At 37.7% G+C, this 20,133-nt stretch overlaps 1 protein-coding gene across 1 annotated transcript in view; it reads left to right on the forward strand.

Annotated features, from left to right (window-relative positions):
• Window positions 1-20,133, forward strand: part of CNTLN (centlein) — a gene marked incomplete at its 5' end in the record, with an annotated part of 194,879 nt that overhangs the window by 132,553 nt on the left and 42,193 nt on the right. Inside the window, 3 exons of the mRNA XM_084278162.1 lie at window positions 2,051-2,225; window positions 5,110-5,203; window positions 5,832-6,055. Of these exons, the coding sequence (XP_084134288.1) occupies window positions 2,051-2,225; window positions 5,110-5,203; window positions 5,832-6,055 (493 nt within the window). The remainder of the gene's footprint in view (window positions 1-2,050; window positions 2,226-5,109; window positions 5,204-5,831; window positions 6,056-20,133) is intronic.

Genomic DNA, 20,133 nt, shown 5'->3' on the forward strand with positions numbered 1-20,133 from the left:
TAATGAGAAAACAAAAAGAAATCTTAAAACTCCCTCCCCCACCTCTCCCTTGTTCAAGGGCTTAACTTCACTCCTGACTTACCTTCTCCTCTGAGCAGCACTGGGGGATGGGGAATGGGGTTCATCACATGCTGTCTTTGCTGATCCTTCCTCCTCACAGTTAGGACTCCCTGATCAGGCCCCAGCTGGAGTATTGTGTCCAGTTCAGGGCTCCTTGGTATAAAAAGGACAGGGATCTCCTGGAGAGAGTCCAAAGAAGGGCTACGAAATGATTAAGGGCCTGGAACATCTCCCCTATGAGGAGAGGCTGAGTGAGCTGGGACTGTTCAGCCTTGAGAAGAGAAGACTAAAGGGGGGACCTAATTAAAGTCTATAATTATCTGAAGCAGGGGATGCAGGGGTTATCAGCCAGCCCCTTTTTAGTGGTCTGTGGGGACAGGACAAGGGGCAATGGCTGCAAGTTGGAGCACAGGAAGTTCCGCACCAACATGCGGAAGAACTTTTACAGTGAGGGTGACAGAGCCCTGGGACAGGCTGCCCAGGGAGGTGCTGGAGTCTCCTTCACTGGAGATATTCAAGACCCGTCTGGACACCTATCTGAGTGATATGTCCTAGGGGGCCTGCTTTGGCAGGGGGGTTGGACCCAATGATCTCTTGAGGTCCCTTCCAACCCCTACAATTCTATGATTCTATGACTCCTCACACTTTTCCCCTGCTCCAGCACAGGGTCCCTCTCACAGGAAACAGTCCTCCATCAATTTTTCCAATGTAAGTCCTTCCAGTGGTCTAGAGTTCTCCACAAACTGCTCCAGCGTGGGTTCCTTCCCTGGTGTGCAGACCTTCAGGACCAGACTGCTCCATCATGGGTCTCCCATGGCGTCACAAATTCTGTTAACAAACCTGCTCCAGCAAGGGCTTCTCTCAACAGGGGTTCACAGGTCCTCTGGCAGCTTGGACCAACGCAGGCTTCCCATGTGATCACAGCCTCCTTCAGGTCCATCTACCTGCTCTGTTGTGGGGTCCTCCATTGGCTGCAGGAGGACAGCTTGCCTCACCATGGTCTTCTCCATGAGCTGCACCCTGTTTAAATACATTGCCTCAGAGGCACCACCACCATTGCTGATTGGCTCGGCATTGGCCAGCTGCGAGTGCATCTCAGGGCCATCTGGCATGGGCTCTATCAGACATGGGGGAAGCTTGTAGCAGCTTCTCACAGAAGGCACCCCTGTTGCCCCACCACTACCAAAACTTTGCAATGCAAACCCAATATGCACGGTGAAAACCTAATTTGAACTCAGTTGTGCCTTCTTAAATGTCTGTGTTTAAAAAGTAGGAAATCAGAATTACCTGCTGTCAAAGGATTCTTTCACAAATCTGTGTTTCATCACAAATGGTGATGAAAAGCCACTGATGATATAGAAAGTGATATATATATTTTAAGGGTTCATATTTTAAGGGTTCATATTTTAAGGGTTCACTGAATATCAGGAAACAAATCATAATCAGTGAAAAGGCAGTAAAAAACTGGAAATTAAGGGCACAGTGAGTGCAAGCTTAAGGAAATAGTTGTAGCAGAATGAAACTTTTAGTCCAGTTTCTCTGCATGGCAGGCAATTTCAGTAGAAGGACTACTAAGTTTACAGAATTCAGAAGCACTCCAAAGGGGTGCTAGGCAGATGTTTCACTGAAGTTTATCTCAGTCAATACAACACTACTCACTCTGTGAGCCGTTCACAAACTAGAAATACTATCAGGTAGTTTTTTGTGTATGTCACTTCTAGGCTGTAACAAAACCTGCCCTTTAAGAAGCAGTTACATTCTTAGACCTCCATTCCAATTGACAGACTAGAACTTGATGAGACAATTTCTGAGATATCTTCTTTATAATATTTTTAAACATCTGTTGAATAAGTCTACTTAGTACTGTTTGGGTTTTACATTCGTTTCTTTTCTTTCTTGCATGTGTTATTATCTATGTGCTCAAACACTGGCTGTTTAGAACTTTTAACGTTTAGCTTTATTTTTTGTTTTCCCAAACGTGCTTTTTTAGTGACTCTGAATTACCAGCTCCTGAAAGTTTGGAAACAGTGATTATGAAGACAGTGCAAAACATTGATCCACTGCCAGACAGAAGTAAACAACAAGGAAAAAAGCAAATACCAGATAGTCAAAAGCCCTGCAACGTTGTTCATTTAGAAGGCAAAAACCATCAGTATAATAAAAAGGTATATAATAGAGCGTGTTTTGTTCTCCTGTGTAGAGTTTTGAAGGTTAATAGTAATATCACTGCTATTCCCCTCTTAATTAATTTGACTTTTATTGTAAACCGAAAAGAAAATTTGCTTCCAGGTATTCAATTGATAGTTTCATTATTGTTTAGAATATTTTCTGAATATAGTCTGCAAAAGTGTTTGGAGAGGGTGTGAGGAGTGCAAAAGCTGATTTAAAAAATGCAAAGCTGTAAGCTTGTCCTGCTGTCTCACAATCCAGACAAATAATGCTGCAGACATCCTATTGAACTCTAACAGTCAGAAAAGCCATACACAACAGGGTAACCCGTCCCATAACAAGGAAGTAGCAACATCCCCTCCTCCCCCCTAGCAAAACGATGTGCTGACTAATCAAGCATGAACATCTCTCAGTCTGTTTGGTGTGCGTAGAAAGAGTTGTCTCCATCTTAGAAAGGTTGTTTTGGCTCTATCTCTGTCCAGGAAAGTGTGTTTTTAGTTTCTTAGCCCATTTACATTCATTGTTCAGCATGTGAACACTTTGTCCCATTCCTAATATCGATGTGCTGCTTTCTCACAGAAGAGGGCCCAGCTGGTTGTTTCCCAGGACCTCAGAGGTTCCATGCAATCTGTAACAGTTGACTCGTTTTTGGACTCTTGAACGGTGTCTAGTACTTTTTCCCGTGTTTGCCCAAATAAATCACTTCATTGAATTTAAAAAAGCAGATATTGTTTCTTAATTCAAGAACCACTGAACATGGAAACACTGATCAACTTGCTGCTGCTAGAAAACTAGTTTGAAATTCTGTTATGTATGGTGATATAATGAGCTTGAAAACATTATATTTTCTTAGTCTCCAAGATCTTAAAGCAAATACACACTCTCTGGTGTTGTTACATATCCTTGATTGTGTGTTTCCATCAAAAGATTGTTTTTCTGACAGAAAAGTTGAAAAACAGGGAAATTCTTCTACAACCATCTGTTGGTATGGAACACACAATATGAGCTGGTGGATTGATATATGTAAAAATCTGACAGAATGTGCTACTCCTGCTACCTCCTGCTGCTCTGAAGTGAGGATATGCAAGACAGGGAATCCAAGAGGTTCTGGTCTCTTGCATGGCAATATAGACACAGACAGGACCTCTCCTGTTTGCCTATATTGCATTTACTGTCTGTTCCTAGTGGAAAAAACAAACAGAAGTGTTCTGATACATATATGGAACAGACTGGTGGATTTGGAGCATATACAGAACTCTTAAGTGGGTAAATATACTCCAGCAAAGTCCCCTGTTGCAGGAAAAGCATCTGAAAACAAGGTTTGTGAGTACAGAAGGTAACATTGCAGAAAGGTTTAGTACCAGCGTTTGGGAACACCAGTTTTAACATAAATCTTAATCCTTCCTCAGGATTTACGGACACTGTAGCAGGGTCATGGTATTCTCACAGAAAGAGAAGCTAATGACGTTTCCTAAGTCCCGAGCTGTACCTGAAGTTGGAGATGAGATCTCAGTTTTACCTCATTTGTTATAAATATATAATACACTCCACACTATCAGGAGAGTTATTAGCAGTCACTTATATAACACAAACATTTATCAGAACTGTGTCCTAGAGTGGAGATCTCCATCTTTTCAGTGCAGGCCTGGATCCTTTGCTCATCATCTGCTGAGAGCTCAGTTCTCTGTATCATACAATCACCTTTTCACACTAGCATCAGTCATCCAGTTACATGTATACAGCGTTTATAGGATCCTCTTGTCCTACTGATAGGGACTTAGTACTGGTTTTCATTGTTGTCTTTGAGACCTGGAATAAAATAATTAAGAGACTACTTGAAGTAGACAGACATACAAGAGCTTCACTTCCTTTGTTTTCCTTTGCTTTAGCTGTGCTCTGAAAAGATGGCAGTTATATTTCTTTTTCCCCCTAGCATTTCCTATTTCCCTGCCCTTCAAATTATGCCGTAATTTTACAAATACAGAACTCGTGGCTAAGCTATCCTACCATGGCAGTAATTTGTTCAGTGCAATTAATAGGTAATATGTTGCTGTTTGCTCTTTTAAATTTGATGAACAGCTATTTTAGTTATGAGTATTTCCAGAAATATGTTGCACGATATTGCATAGATACTGTGAACTGAGACTTTAAAAACTGGAGAAATATTCCAGAATTCCAGAAAAAAAGTGTTTCAAAGTACACTATGCATTTAAGAGCCAGGTAAATAGTACTTTGATTTCAGAGTAAGGCTTGCTCTGGCCATCTGAATTCTGTATATTGCAAGCATCATTCCTCTTGAACCTTTGATAGGCTCTGGAAATATCTGATTTTGCGAATGAGATAGTTAAAAGCCATGCAGCTCACTTTTTTTAAACCCTGTATAAACATGGGGATCGTATTTGCATATATTATATATATTTTAATGCATTTTCCAGTTACATCTTAATGCCTTATCTGATACTCCTGAACTATTAAGACCACAATTCCTTTTATTTTCTCTTAAATATTTTGGAAAATGGGATATTATGTGCTTTCAGTTAATACACACCATCTTTTTTCCTCCTATGAGTAATTTCATATCTTATCTAAAAAAATTGTTAACAGACACTTTATTTTTCTCTGTAATTCTCTGGCAACGGTTATTATTTACCTATAAGAAAGAGTTTGTTATTTCTTCTACATTTGATGGGAAAGACAGAAATTTGTACTCTTTGTTAGATGGTGTTTTATGACTGATTTTCAAATTAACACTCGTAAGAGCTTTATGTTCTATTTGAAGTAACTTTTGTGGTTTCTGTTCAAACTAGAAAATTTTAGAGTATTATGGAGTTTGTGCCATAATGAAGAGTTGCTAACTTTGTGCTTATGGTCTTTATTAAGGGCTATTCACAGAATAAAGACCTAAAGAAGTTACCTTCCAAAGGGAGGAAGAACTGCTGTCTCATAACATCTTACCCATCATTTCTAAGCAAAGGTAGGAATATTGCTTTTTTTTAGCAAATTCATAAGTAAGATTGACAAAGAATTTGTGCCCGATATTCCAATACCTCTTTTGTAGTACATGAACGGACGTATATGCTATTGCAGGATTTGCTTGTTTAAAGTTGTTTGAGTATATTTTCACAGATTTAGCTGTTTAATGTGAAATTGTCTTATAAAAAGTGCCTGTCAAAAACCATCTTTTTGCTCTGTTAATATATCCTGTCATTTTACTAAGTCCCACCTACCTAATCTACTGAATAAAATATGGCTTTTTACTACCTTTTGTTGTTCTCTGGCCCTTGTAGTCAAGATAGCCAGTGAAGCAAAATTAACTGTATTTTGGCATAGACCAAACAAGACACTAAAGTCTTCATTTCTGGTAATATTCATCAGAAATTTGAGCCACATTTAACTTGTTGAGTTTGCAGTATTGGCATTTCAGGAAAAAAAAAAAAAAAACCAACATAGAGCACTTACAGATTACTTGAATTAATTTACCATTTTGCTTACTGAGAAATATTATAGAGGCTAGAACAGTGTTTGTAAGGGCCAAGGAGAAATCAGGAATCATCTTATGTATGATGATCTGTCAGTTTCCTAACATGTGATTTTATGTTTAGTCAGCAGAGCAAAAAAGAGAAGTACCATTGTCCAGAAACCAGGATACTCTGTGACTCGACTGCAGGAAAGAATTAAGGCATTGCAGCAGCAGATATCTGTTTTACAGAATGAAAAAAAGACAGCAGTGTCTTCTGTGAAGGGATTTAAAGAAACCAATGAAAAATTAACAACTCAGCTACATTTGGCTGAGCAGAGACTTCAAAATAGTAAACTGACTATAGAGGTAAAGTACTTTTCATTATGGTGTCTCACAATGTTCAGCTTAATATTTTTTAACTCAGTGAAATTTTGACAGCATTGATTTTTGTAGCTTAGTTTATTATGATCAAAATTATTAAATGTTTTATAGTAGCGTGCTTTATATGATATTCTAAATTGGGTATGTGAAGATTATATTGAGGCCTTATTTACTATTGCATCAACACAGTTCATTAACCTTGCTGAAATAGAACTGGTCTCCATGCTTACATTTTACCTGCATTCAAATGACTGAGGGAGTTTAACTTTTAGCCTGTGGTCAGAGAACTTTCTGGAGAACCTGATCAGTCCACATGACGTAGCACCCATCTCTCTGTGAAGAACAGGCACTTTTGTGCCTCCATACATCCCAAGAGTGCTGTGCTCAAGGCAAATGGAGTTACCTTCCAAAGGGGATTCAGACCAGTTCCAAATCTATGCAATCCCATCTCCCTGTCAAGGTGGAAAGCTAGAGAACAAGATTTATAAAAAGAGACTAGTAAACTATTTGGTTGACAGCCCTGAAGATGTCAGTTTTCTTCTTCATTTCAGCCTTCATTCCTATTTCATCCTTTCCCATACTATTACTCCTTTCTGGTTTTCCCCATTCTCATTTATATATATGTATTTTGTGTTAATCTATATGCAGCTCCTCAGCTGGAATTCTTTTCTGTTCGTACTGTAGTGATTGGCCTGCCCTTTATAGCGCTGAATCAACAAACACTTTTGCAGTAATTGTCTCCTGTTGGTCACACACACATCCTGCTTCCAGAATTATAGTGCTACAACAGATGGACTTGCTGGAAGGAGGCAGACATTAAAAAAGAAATCAAATCCCCTCCCCCTCAAACTTCTCTGCGTTTCTGTCTTTGCACAGAAGGCAGAAGCAGTATCAGGAGCAGCACTTTTCACTTTCTTAGGGCTGGGGAACTGCTAATTTCTAGAGGAGGGAAAACCTCATTTCTGTTACTCATTTTGCATAACTATATATATGTAATGAATTGTTCAAAAAGAGTTTCCAAGGTCATTGGAACCAATGGAGATCTGCCTATCTCTCAAACATTATCATAATGCAAAGTTTCATGGACAGTATAAACTTTTTAGAGAGCTATATGTGTAATTTAGCTAAAATATTCTGCTTGTTCAGACATCTTCATGGTTTCGCCTTCCTGGAAGACTACACCTTAGGAGTCCATAGAAGAACAGTGTGAGAAATAAAATAGAAAAGGCCATTATCAGAAAACTGATTAAAAAAGGACTAAATCTGTGTCAAGATGAGTGCTACTGTAATGTACTCTTACTAAAAATGAAATAGCGTGATCTTAAAGCCAGAACAGGTTTCTTTCTCTCAGGTTTTCTAGAAAGATAAAACAATTAAAAAATGGTCACTGGTCTATTTAAAGGGTGGTGCATTCTAAGCAAAAATAAATAAATGGTGTTGCAGGTACTCAAGGAAAAATCTTTATTAGACATGCACATTTTTTTCCTTCTCAGCAACCAATTCAAATTCCCTTTCTTACAACTAATTACTCTTCAGGTGCCATACTAGTGCTACCAAGTGGGAAATTTAAAGCTGAGGCTTGGGCTACTTGCCAAGTGAAAATTAAGGAGGTAAAGAACCTACGCAGTCACTGCAGGGAACATGCATGTTTTAGAGAGAGAACCATGATTCAGATAGATCAAATGGTTGTAAAGCACACATATGGGCAGGTAGTTTGTGTGTTTTTAATAAGAAATACTATGTAGAAGTGAAGTTTTAAGATACTGCAAAGGCATATTACTTTTGTAAAAAAAATACTCTTTTCACTAGCAAGAACACCGTTGTCATTGTTTCTTCTCAATGCTTCTGCTACTTCAGATTTTAGAATTTTCTTAAGTAGTTAAGAGGTAAAAAACAAGCAAACAAGCCATGAAAATGTAGAAGACTGAGACAATCTCTAGGTTTAGGGAGACTCTTGAGCACTTCAGGAGTGTCAAAATGACTAATATCAAAAAATATTTCTTATGTATCTTCCATACGTTATCATAAAGTTCTGAGTAATGTTACATTAACAGTGAAATTGTGATGCTGGGCAAAAGTAAGTATAGCATCCTAGCAACTGCAAACATTAACAGTATGGCTTGGACGACATGCCATCTTGCTTGAACTTTGCTAAGAAAATAAATTCATTAGCAGACAAGGGCAGATGTTTGTGCAGTCAGTCCTTCCTTAAAATCTCCGAGGACTCTAGTGCTAGAAGAGCAACTCTGGATTTAAGATTTGAATGTTCCAGATGTTCATATTCGAGACAAATTTTACAGTTCAAACAACCTAAGGACTGCCTGGCATCTGATTTTCAGAATGTCTGTGCTTGTACGGTTTTGTGTATTTTTCTTGTAGATCCACGCAGACATACATACATACATGTATGTATGCATTTCTCTGTCTGCATGTAGGAATTCAGAATGCTGGATTCAAGTTCTTTTTTTGGTTTGGCCTTATAAACTCTTTGCTGTAATGTAGATTTCTTGCTTTGCTTTGTTCTGCTTCTGCAAATGCAATTCTTCGCATATTTCTGCAAAAATTACTGTAAAGTGACTGCACATGTGAGAATCAAAGCTTGCATTCTCCAAATATTCACATCAACATTGACTGAAACAGCAGTACAGTAATTACCTTCTGCTATTGGTGTATAGAAATCACAGCTGCAACAGGTATGCAATGTAGAAATGAAGCATTTTCCTAGTTTTTTAGAAAAATGTATGAAAAGAATTGTTTGAAAAATCCAAGAATTTTGTTTCCCTAAGATTTCTTCCCCCTCTACTCATTTCTATTACTGACTGCTTATAAGAAGAATGTATTTATTGCATCCAGCAGAGTAATTATAACAGTTTTATGCAGTAGGTGTCATTCTTATTGCAGAACCTCAGATAAAGTATGATGAATAAAAATTAAAAACCATAAGCAGGTTAAGTCATTAGTGCTTATCTTATTCCTGTCAAAGCCACTCAAAGGTCCACTGCTCAGAAGTGCCACAGGATCTTTGCTTCAGTTCTCCAGTGTTTCTCATGGAACGTCCATGTTTCTTAATGGAATGCTGTAGGTATTTGCAAAGGGCCCGTGTAAGTCTACTTCAGCGGGACACCTGAATCTCAGAGAATCAGAAGTCATCAACCAGTCAAACACTAACATATCCTTTGGAGAGGAATGGGAAGGTTTAAGTGAGGTTTTCAGATGCATTCCTGCAGACATCTAACTATGCTTTTGCTGAATTGGGAAGAAAATGAGGTTGTTTTTTTTTTTTTTTGAGGCCTCTCAACATTCTAGCTGTAACTCGACCTAGGAGTTTTTTACTCCTGGCATTCTAATAATGTCTCCAAACTTTATTTTAGCCATTCAGATTTCTTTGAATTTTCAGGGAACTCTTTTCCCCTGAGCTCATAGCGTGCCTTTACAGTGTGGTTGCTGAAAGTTTGTTTATCTAGTGGATTATCTCAAGCATAGACAAGTATGAGCATGAAAAACAGAAGAGTGAAAGGCTAAAGAAAATTTATTATTCTTTAGAGTTTGTTTGTGGCTTTCTGTACATACTGTTTTGACTGTTTTTTACAGCCAAATCTATCAGATAACAGCTCAGAATCCAGAGTTTCATCTGCAAATTCAACACCACAGCTTCAGTTATCTTATGGTACCCAAATTTGAGTAAACCAGCCAATCTAGCCTTCACCCTGCAGTAAACTAAAACTGCTTAGAACTAACAGTGTAATAGAGCAGTCTTGGTTAAGTTGCAGGAACTATAATCTGCGGGCACAGTAATCAAAAAAAGTGAAAACAGTTTCTCAAAAATATTTAAAAATCAAACTAGCAGATTTTGTATTCTACTTGATATAGAACAGAAGTGAAAGCGCAACATGGGAGAGATAATCTGATAAAGCAGATATACTGCCTCACCTTTCCAGAGTTTGCAAATACAACCTAATACAGCAGAGTTTTCTCTAATAATTAAGCTAAGCTACGTGCCAGTATGAGACTGAAATCTCAGAATTCATTGGGTGTAAATTCCACATTTTTTCTTCTGAGGTCACGCTGCTGTAATCATTCCATATGTATGCCTTGAAAAGACATCTTTGTGGGCACAGTATATATTCAAAATTCAAAACACACCCCAGTCTATCTATTCTTGCCAGAAAGCCATTCTTCCTGGACTCGGCACAGTTTTCCACTCCTAAGAACAACATTATCTGTAGGTAGGAAAAAAATTCTGTAATATAGTCAAAACCTAAATTTTATGGAATTTAAGTTAAATTTCTGGGCTGTATCTATAGTTTCTGAAGGTTTTGATTTGGCAATATTGAGAGGAATAGATTCTGATATGATGTACCTTTATTAGAGATTTTCTGATTGTAAGAAATTGAAAATCAGGCTATTATGTCACACTATTATGTCAGTTCTGTTAACAGAACTACACTATAAAATATATTTATTGTGAAACGGTGCTTTCATTAAAAAACAAAAATAAAGGAAAATACCTTTTACATTTATTTTGATCTCTGAAGAAAAATTACTGTAGACCTGTTCAATTATTGATGAACAACAGTTGAAGTACATTGTATGTAGGAAATTAGTCTCATTCATAAATTAAAGAGAACAGTTGGCATGAATTAGAACTATGAGAGTTGTATTATGTTGCTGTCAAAATGAAATAAATTAGATAGGTAAATTCTAGAAATATACAAGGAAAAAAGTGTGGAGACTATATGAAGTTTGTAGTATATCATTAGAACTAGTACGATTTATATTGCTGTACCATGTAGAAATCCTAAAAAGTATAAAAGAAAGAACTTATATCACAAGGATTCACATTTCTTTTGTAATGTTACAAATAGACATAATACATCTGTAAGCATATCTAGTACATTTAGATCCAATAGCATAATACAGTAATAGAATGTACTTATATGTATATTACAGTATACACTGGATGATGTTTCCTGTAATGTTTACATTATGGATTCCATGTGATACGTAGCTTCTTTTTCTTTAACTTCCCTGTCATTTGATGAAAATTTCCATGTGCATTGAATCTTACCTTATTTTTAGACAAAAAGCGCAACTCAGTTTTCAGTTTTTCTTGAAAAAAAATTCTGAATAAGATATTCTTTGAGACCTGGAAAAGTTCAACACATACTGTTATAATAGGAATTTTTTTAATGGCATTTTGTCCAACCCCCCTCACCTAGAACAGTTTGCATAGGATTGTGTCCAGTCCGGTTTTTAGTTTCTCCAGAGGAGACTTCACAAACTTTGTTCAGGTGGAATTTCCTGTGTTCCAGCTTGTACCCATTGCCCCTTGTCCTGTCACTCACAGAAATATCTTGTTTGATTTCTGTGTGATCTGCTCATTTAATTAAAGATATGCATAGAGCTAAATTGGGTTCTTTAACCTTCTCTCCTATGTAAAGTTCTGTGGGCAATATATGGTTATGCCATATAATGCTTATTCACCATTATATCTCACCCCCCAAAATCCTTTGATTTGGGCATAATTATTCATATGTAGACAAGAGATTACATTTCATCTCTGGCAGCCTTATTTTCTCATAGGTTGACATAGAAAACCAGTCTCAGTTGCAATTGGATCAATACTCTTAGAGTTGTTCACTGGAGTGGCCCATGAATTATTCATTATTAGTAGCTACCAATACTAGCTATGAAAGTGGTTTACTAACCACTTTAAGCATGTGCATATGTCCACTGAATTCAATAAAATTTCAAGATCTTATGTGTGTATAGTAAAAATTAGTTTTATTGGCTCTTTTCTTGTATATAGACCTCTCTATGGTGAGAGGTTCTTTTGTGTTTTGAACTAACAGTGAAGGAATTACATTACAGGGTATAACTGTGGGTTTTTTTAATATTGCATAATGAGTATTATTGAGTATGCAATAAAAACTCTGTGTTTCATTCTCTATACCAAAATGCAAGAATCAGATGCTGTGGGTTTTGATCAGCCGTATATCCTACCTTGAGAGGTTGAATTCTCTCCCATGGTTTGCAAGTGTCTTTTTTGTGATGGATTTTTACCTCATGCTCCCTCTTTTCTCTCTTTCCTGGCCTAGCTAAAGATTTTCCTGATTATGTTCTAATGAAAAGTTTTCTTGAGTCACTAGAAAATGGGAAAACACTTTTGCATTCCTTTATATTGTCAACGTTAGATGAGTTGGGTCTTCTGCACTCTCTTAATGCATCCTTTTAACTTAACTTCCCTTTGCTACTGCCCTAATCTTTTAAACAAATTTCCCTCATTCTGAGGTTAGGAAACATAAGATTGATGGAGCAGAGTGCTCAGTATGGTTAGCAATGCATGTGATAGTGAATTGACTTAATTTTTTTCCCTGATTGTAGAGCTGGATTTCCTAAGAAATTGGAGGAGCATCGTGATGGGATTGTAAAAATGGCCCTGTGACCCAAATGAAAGTATCTAGAACTCTAATAAGCACATGGTCTCTTTTGTGTTGTGTGTCCCTGTGCAAGTGATTGCTTGTATTGTAATGTACATAGGAGATTAAATTCCAAAAATTATCATCATTGTTGGTTTGACTAAGTGTTTGGATTGGATCTAAGCACTGACACGTGGAACACAGCACACTCTGATGTCTCAATTCATGCCTTAAGGTTAAATTGGTGCATGTAAGTACCACTTAATCATTTTCTGTAGCTCAGAATCTCATGTACCATGAAACATGCTTTTGACTTGGTCCCTCACATGAATGATAACATTTTTTTCCTTAAGATAATGGTTTACACCTTACATGTCTATGCTATTTGGATATACTATGAAATATATGACAGTCTTTTTGCTGTTTGTTTTAGAGGTGAAATCTTTCAATCATTTTTTAAAAATTAGTGGCAATGTAAAAAAAAACAAGCCAGTACAAGAGGATATCTTCAGTCATTGACATCTATTCTAAGCTTTCAATCGTATACCAGAGGCTGATTGAAAAGTATAGATCATTATAACCTCACAGTGTTTTTAATGAGGAAATCATTACATCATAATGAAAACCAATACATTGCTCAAGTTCATGTTGAGTGAGGCTGAATGCCTGTCTCCTGGGAACCAGCGACTCTGAAAAAAAATGAGAGATCTAGTAGGTAATGAGCTGAGCATGAACTCCTCTTGCCATTGTGAAAAACACTAGCACAGTACTTGAATGTATAAACTAGGGGCTGTACAACAGGAAAAGAGAGAGCGTGTGTTCTTTCACTTGGCATGATTTGACTGTTCCTAGAATACTCCATGTAGCTCTAATACCCAGAATCCAAAAAAGAGATTAATGGAAATAAAAATCATTTGAAGAAGATTTATGAGAAGGATGTGAAAATACACCTTTCCAGAGAAAAACATGAGGTTTTCCGAGAGGTAATTCAGGTTTAAATATCTAAGAAAAAAAAAATTGCTAGACTCTTCATTATAGCAAATGAAGATTGAAAAAAAAAAAAGATTGAAGGACACAGAACTGAATAGAGGGAGAATGGGAGAATCATATGAGATGTGAGGTCTGTAATTTTCATGTGACTGTAATTGACCATTGCCATTTGGAGCCATAGAACTGCAGTGATATTGGACAATTAATTTAAAAAGGAAGAATTAGAAACCAAGTGCTTGCTGGTAGCAGTGGGCAGGGTCTTTCTGAAGGGAATTTTTAAAATCTCTTTTTTCTATAGAAAGCAGGAAAGAAATAAAAAGAGATATTATATTTAATGTAATGAGTTGAATTAATTAAAAGTATGAACAGGAAGGTGTGTTCTCAATTCCAGTAACAGTGTTCATTTATCTGAAGGACTGGTGGGAGAAAAGCATGTACTTCACAGAGCACAGCTGAGCAAGGTATTTTTGTGGTGAAAGACAATATGCATTTTATAGTGCTGTGGAGTACAGATGATGTGAATGTGGATGATAAAAAAAATAAGGAAAGTCAAAGCAATGTTTTATAAGGGTCTAACTGAAGCTAAGGAGGAGTGCTCAAACATCAGGTTATAAAAGGGAGAAATTTTGAGGCAGAAGAAGCCACCATCACCACTCAAGACATAAAAATACAGAGCCATGGCACTGGGAAAAAAGGTAACAAAACAAAGGGAGTAACCTAAAGGAAATGAATGTTCCACAGTGCACAACAGAACATTAAAAGGGAATTAGTCTTTAATGAAGAAATGCAAAGAAAAGGAAAAAACTTTTGTGTTGTAATGTACACAGAATTTAGTGTTAAATTGGTCTGGTACAGAGTTGCTAATTGCAGAGAGAAGACTAAAGCTCTTTTATTTATGTAGTGAATAGTTTGGGTAGGAAAATTCAGAAAAGAAAAATGTCGAAAAACCCCATTTTTAAATATTTCATGCATATTCTTTTGTCTACCTCTAGGGTGGAACATAAACAGGTTTTTACTGAGGCAATTTAAAAATATTTAAGGGAGAAAGCTTTTCATTTTAACTGGGAGTATAGAGACAGATTAATGGAAATTTTTTTGAATCAAAATCTAAATAAAGTTAAGATATTTTGTTAAAAACTTGGCTTTCAAAGAATAAAAATATTTTTTTTTTGAAGTTTTGAAATTGTGACAGAAACAAAAGAAACTTAATTTAATATGAAAAACAAGTGAGGGGAAAGCATTCTGGTAGATAATAATTTCAATTAAAAATCTACAGGTGCTGCACTTAGTTGAAGATATAAATTTTACAAGCTTTTTCACTAAAAAATAAATTTAAGATAATCATGAGGAAAGCTAAGCTGTAGGAGACATAAATTTCTGTGGTGTCCTTGGAAAAGCCTGTATTGTGACCTGAAACTACAGGTAGTATGTGGTGATTACAATCTCTTTATTTTGAGTAGCTTACTTGAAAAATAGAAATTTTCTAACATTTTGTGTCTTTAATGAACATAATTCTTACAAGAAGCCATTATGTATTTCTTAGAGTGGATTCTTATTGCAGCCCGCTGTCACACATATTACTGCATACATTTGAGAAGGTACTTGTGTTTTATAGTAAATTACTCAAAAGATTACAAATATTGGATTGTCTTGACTGTGCTTTTATTTTTCTGTCAAGAATTCTAAAATTTTAGTCGTTTCCTTTATTCATCTCCTGCTTTGTGCTATTTATCCTTACTTTCCATTAAAAAAAAAAAGATAAACACGTCTTTATATATAAAGATATATTTTCTTATTTACATATTCTCACAGCGTATCTCTACACTTGCCTTTACGCCAGCAGCTTTTGTAGTAGACATCCTGTGTAGGGTATTCAGTTTATATATGTCAGATCCTCAAGGGCCATGGCTTTTACCAGATGAAGCACTTTTGATTTTGAGGCTGATGAAACACAGTGCTGTTATTGATCTGTGCATGACACAGCCTGTCTCTGTGCTGGCAGAGTGTAGCAACATTTATCCAGGAATTTGTGAAATGTCACTCGGATCATGTTCATAAGGTAAACTGTGCAAAAACCAGGATCCGGGCTGAGAATCCATGAGGAATTGGACGTGACTCTCTTATTCCTTCATCCTATCTTCTAGGTCAGCCAAGTGGTATTTGTTAAAACAATGTCTGTGTTTTATATTAGGTGTTGAGGAAAGTGTGATTATCGCTAGGAATACCCAGTACAATATAGTCACACTGTTGTTTTACTCAGGTTTTTGGTCACTGGGGAAAACAATATTTTAAGTCAGTGAAAGTGATCTAAACATTGCAAGTTTGTAATTTCTGCTGTGTTTGTAACAAAATTACATTTCCTGCACAGCCCCAACAAGGAAACTCTGCTTCTATTCTCTGCAGAATTTAACTTCTCTTGCTCTGCTTTGCCTTTAGAGACGTGTGGTGATGCGTCTTTGTCATTAATATACCAGCAAGCAACAGTGGTCAGAAAGGATGTGTGGCTGCTTCTGCACACAGAACTGCCACAACACCCATGTTTACGTTTTGTTTCTTTATAAATTATGATTTTAAAAGTCTGCACAGTTTTGTTGGTATCAAAAGCATACATTGTATAAAAAAATATTGGAACTAAGTTAAATAATAATAAAGCAATGTTGCCTATATTACTTATCCGTTTGCAAAGGGTCAGGTGTGACTCTTCCAGATGTTTTTTATAAGTCTGGTGTACACAGCATTAGACTTGGTGTTACCTGCAAACGGAGGTTGCATGCACCTTCTCATTTAAAAAAAAAACCCGTTGTTTTAAAGTGTCAAAAAGACACAAACAGCTGCAATTATTAGTTTTCATTTTCTGTTTCTAAAACATTTATAGCAGTAAAAATTTTAAAGTTGGCGATGAGGGGGGGAAATACTTTTATATTTGCTAATATTTTTCAACTTTATGCATTAAAATCTTTAGAAAAGTCTCTAGATCATTTGACTTAAAAATCAGTTGCTAGTTAAGAGAAGAAGAAACAGGTTTTACCGAAGTTGAATGTTGGAGTTTGGCTATCTTGAAATTTTTTCCCAAAGTATAACAAGGATTTTCTCTTATTTCTGTGATATAGTTTCTGTAGTTTGAATTCCACAAGACTAAAACAAGATTTAGATGTAATATCACTTGTGAAAGACCACTTGCTAGTGGTCCACAAGTCTCTACTTTTTAAAATGTTTTTAAAATGTTTTTCCCGTGTTTGTACATAAAAATATAGTAATGCTGGAGGGCGGAAAGTTGTTGTTGGTCATGAAAATATATTTGCATACATGATGCATGTATTTGTACATGTTATTCCTCATTTCTGTGGGAAAAGGGGAAATTGCAAATTATTAGTTTCGGGGAGGAAGCTTGGACTCTGGGAATGGGTGCTTATTTTGCAAAGATCCACAGGTTGGGCAAATACTGGTGCCTGTTGCTCAGGAACATGTGGATGGTATCACACAGCATGAAGGCCACCTACTTACCAAATCACCTCTCTTCATAGAAGAACCATTGCCAGCTTGTCAGGCCTTATTTTTTTTGTGGAAAATTTCACAGAGGATGTTTATTTTGCTACTTAGCAGTGTCAAGGCATTGTGTGAGTTAGTGTATCTGGTTTGGGGTACCACACATAAAATACATACACTGATAAAAATGAAGAAGAATTCTAAGCAGTTTTGAATCTGTTAACTATGAGAAAAGATTGAAGGAGTAATTAATTAATTCTATGAAATAACAAATCAGTGGCAGAGACTGAAGCAGAGTAATAACCACTTTCCAGTGCATAAAAGATTATTTAAAAAGGCTAGTGGTCAGTTTGTCCTTCCATCTTCTTTCAGAAAAATATATTTAATTTGTCAAGAAAGGTGTTTTAGATGCTCTGTAGATTTTCTCACCGAGGACCCTGAAAAACTGCAGAAGGCTGCCATGAGAATCTTTGCAGTTAAGTACAAATTTTCAGGAATAATCTACTTCCACTCTTTTGCACACATGCTAAAGTGAATGTATTTTTGACATCAATACCAGTCTTGCTTTTGTAGGGTTTTGTTTTGGTGTTTTTTTCCCCCCTCATTCTCAAATTAAACCACTTTTTTAGGTAATTAGCACAGGAAAAGTATCTTAGTACTGAAGGGTTTAAACAGTGGAACTAGCAGCTAGTCCTTGCAGACTTTTACTCCTTGGATACCAAGTTCTCCTTTTCCTCCGTGCAGCTCCTTGCTTTCTAGTAAGGTTTATCAATGATCATAAAGTAGGACCACATGTACAGCTCCCACATCTTGTCCTTTGATGAACAAAGACAGAAATATATATGGTCCTAGAGATTCCTCCTGATTTCAGAAGAGGAAGCTTTTCCTTCATCAGTTCAATATGGTTAGGTTTTCTGCAAAGCACCTGTTTCCTGTGTTTCACCCTAATTTCTTACCCATCTGCAGTGGTTTCGCCCTGGCTAGAGGCTAGATACCCACCAAAGTCAACTCTACCACTCCCCTCTTCAACTGGACAGGGCAGAAAATATACATTGAGAGGTTTAGGAGGGGAGACAAGGGCAAGGAGAGATCATTCTGCAATTAGTGTCATGGGCAATACAGGCTCAACACAGAATAAAGGAAAGAAAAATAAAATCTAATTTATTACACTATGCTACACTCCCAGTGAAACCAGAGTCAGATAATGAGAAGCACAACCAGATCTTAAAGCACCTTCCCCCACCCCTCACTTCTTAGCAGACTTCACTTCAGTCATGATTTTGCTGCCTTCTTCCTCCCCATTGTGTCACAGGGAGGGGCAGCGACTGGGGAAATGGGGTTTTGGTCAGTTCCTGCTGAGTTGTTTTCCTTCCCCTGCTGCACTGTGGGGTCCCACCCACAGGAGACAGTCCTCTGTGAACTTCTCCCTTTCCCACAGGGCTTCAGCTCTTCACCAGCTGCCCCAGCATGGGTCACTTCTATGGGGTGCAGTCATAAATCATAGAAAGTCTCTCACGCCCAGACTGCTCCAGCCTGGTCCTCCACAGGGTCACAAGCCTCTGCCCCCCAAAGCAAACCCACTCTGGCGCGGGTCTCTCTCTCTCACTCATCTCTGTGTCTCTGTCTCTCTCCATGGGCCTCAAGTGCTGGCAGGGGCTTGCTCCAACACAGGTCACAGCATCTCCTGTATGTCTACATATGCTCCAGCATGGGGCCTCTCCATGGGCTGCAGGTAGGGTCTGTCCTTTTCCACAGGCTGCAGGGGCACACCCACTCTACCATGGTTTCTCCATGGGATGCAGGAGCATTGTTCTCTACAACACCTGGGGCACCTCCTCCCCCCTTTCCCTGACCTTGGTGCCTGCACAGTTTCTTACATCTTCTCACTCCCTTCTCTGGGAGCAAAAAGCAACTGCTTGCTTTTTTTTCACCTAAATGTGATTCCCAGAGGCCCTATGACCATTGCTGATGGGCTCAGCCTTGGTTAGCAATGACTCCGGCCTTGAGCCGGCTGGTGTTTGCTCTGTGGGGCCTGCAGAGAGCTTCTGGCTGCTTCTTGCAGAAGCCACCCCTGCAGTCCCCGCTCCTTCACCAGAACCCAGCCACACAAAACTACAACACCATCCTACACTTGAGAGTTCTTTATTGAGGTTATTGCACAACTTGGCATTTTTGTTAGAGCTTCCATCGTATTTCAGCTTCCTTATTCCCACAATCCCTTGGTTAAGCTTGTATATTCAAAGCAGCTTGAAAAGACACATCCATAGCCAGGGCTACAAGACAGAAGAGTGCAACAACCATTCTCAACACTTTACCAAGGAAGATTTAATGAGCATTCAGACTGCATGAGATTTCTTGGTTTTGGTCTTTCTAGGCATAAAGAAACAGGAGTCAAGAGCTAAGGCACCTTCAACAACAGTGGAAGAACTACAGCTAAGACTACTTTTCAAACAAAAAAAGAAAGGCACCTAGGAACTACACCTGAGATTCTTTTTTAAAAACATTCCATTCTTGGGATTGTCCTCATTTCTGTCTGCATTGTACCCCAGCTATTCCAAGCAATAACTGGACTCTTTGTCATCCCTACAAAAGTCGGCGACAAATACTCTCCTTATAATCCAAAGGGAACAGTATCTGTTATTTTGAAGCCACGTTCCTTTGCATGGAGTAACTGGACCTCGCAGATTCAGGTACCACTAGAGCAGGTAGAAGAATGTTTTTACTTCCTTATGAATGCTTTACACCATCTGATTTGCTCTCCTAAAGTTTCAGTAACAATTAATGAGGTAATCATGGACTGTTCCAATAGTTTTTTCATGTTCAGATTTATTTTGCATCTCTCCAGGCTACCTTTGGTGTCTAATGCGGTGAGAGCTTCACTTTCTTTCTCAGTAGTAGAGGCTGTGTGACTCAGGATAGGATGTCTCACAAGATTCACCGGCACTGGAAAAGGGTTCACTTTTTGGCGTCTGAATTGATCTGCCTGTGCAGAGTTTTCTGTTTATTCATAGGGTCCTGTGGTCTTCAGGACATTATATTCACCAGAGAAGTGTGTGACTTTTTGTCTAGACTCTTACCTCAGTGAAGCAAGAATGAGGGAGGTACTAAGAGACAGATCTGATTTAAGCTGGGACATTGAATTGCACAACTACAGTGTTGTCCTCAAAC

Source organism: Gallinula chloropus (genome assembly GCF_964237585.1).
Source record: "Gallinula chloropus genome assembly, chromosome: Z".
Lineage (NCBI taxonomy): Eukaryota > Metazoa > Chordata > Aves > Gruiformes > Rallidae > Gallinula > Gallinula chloropus.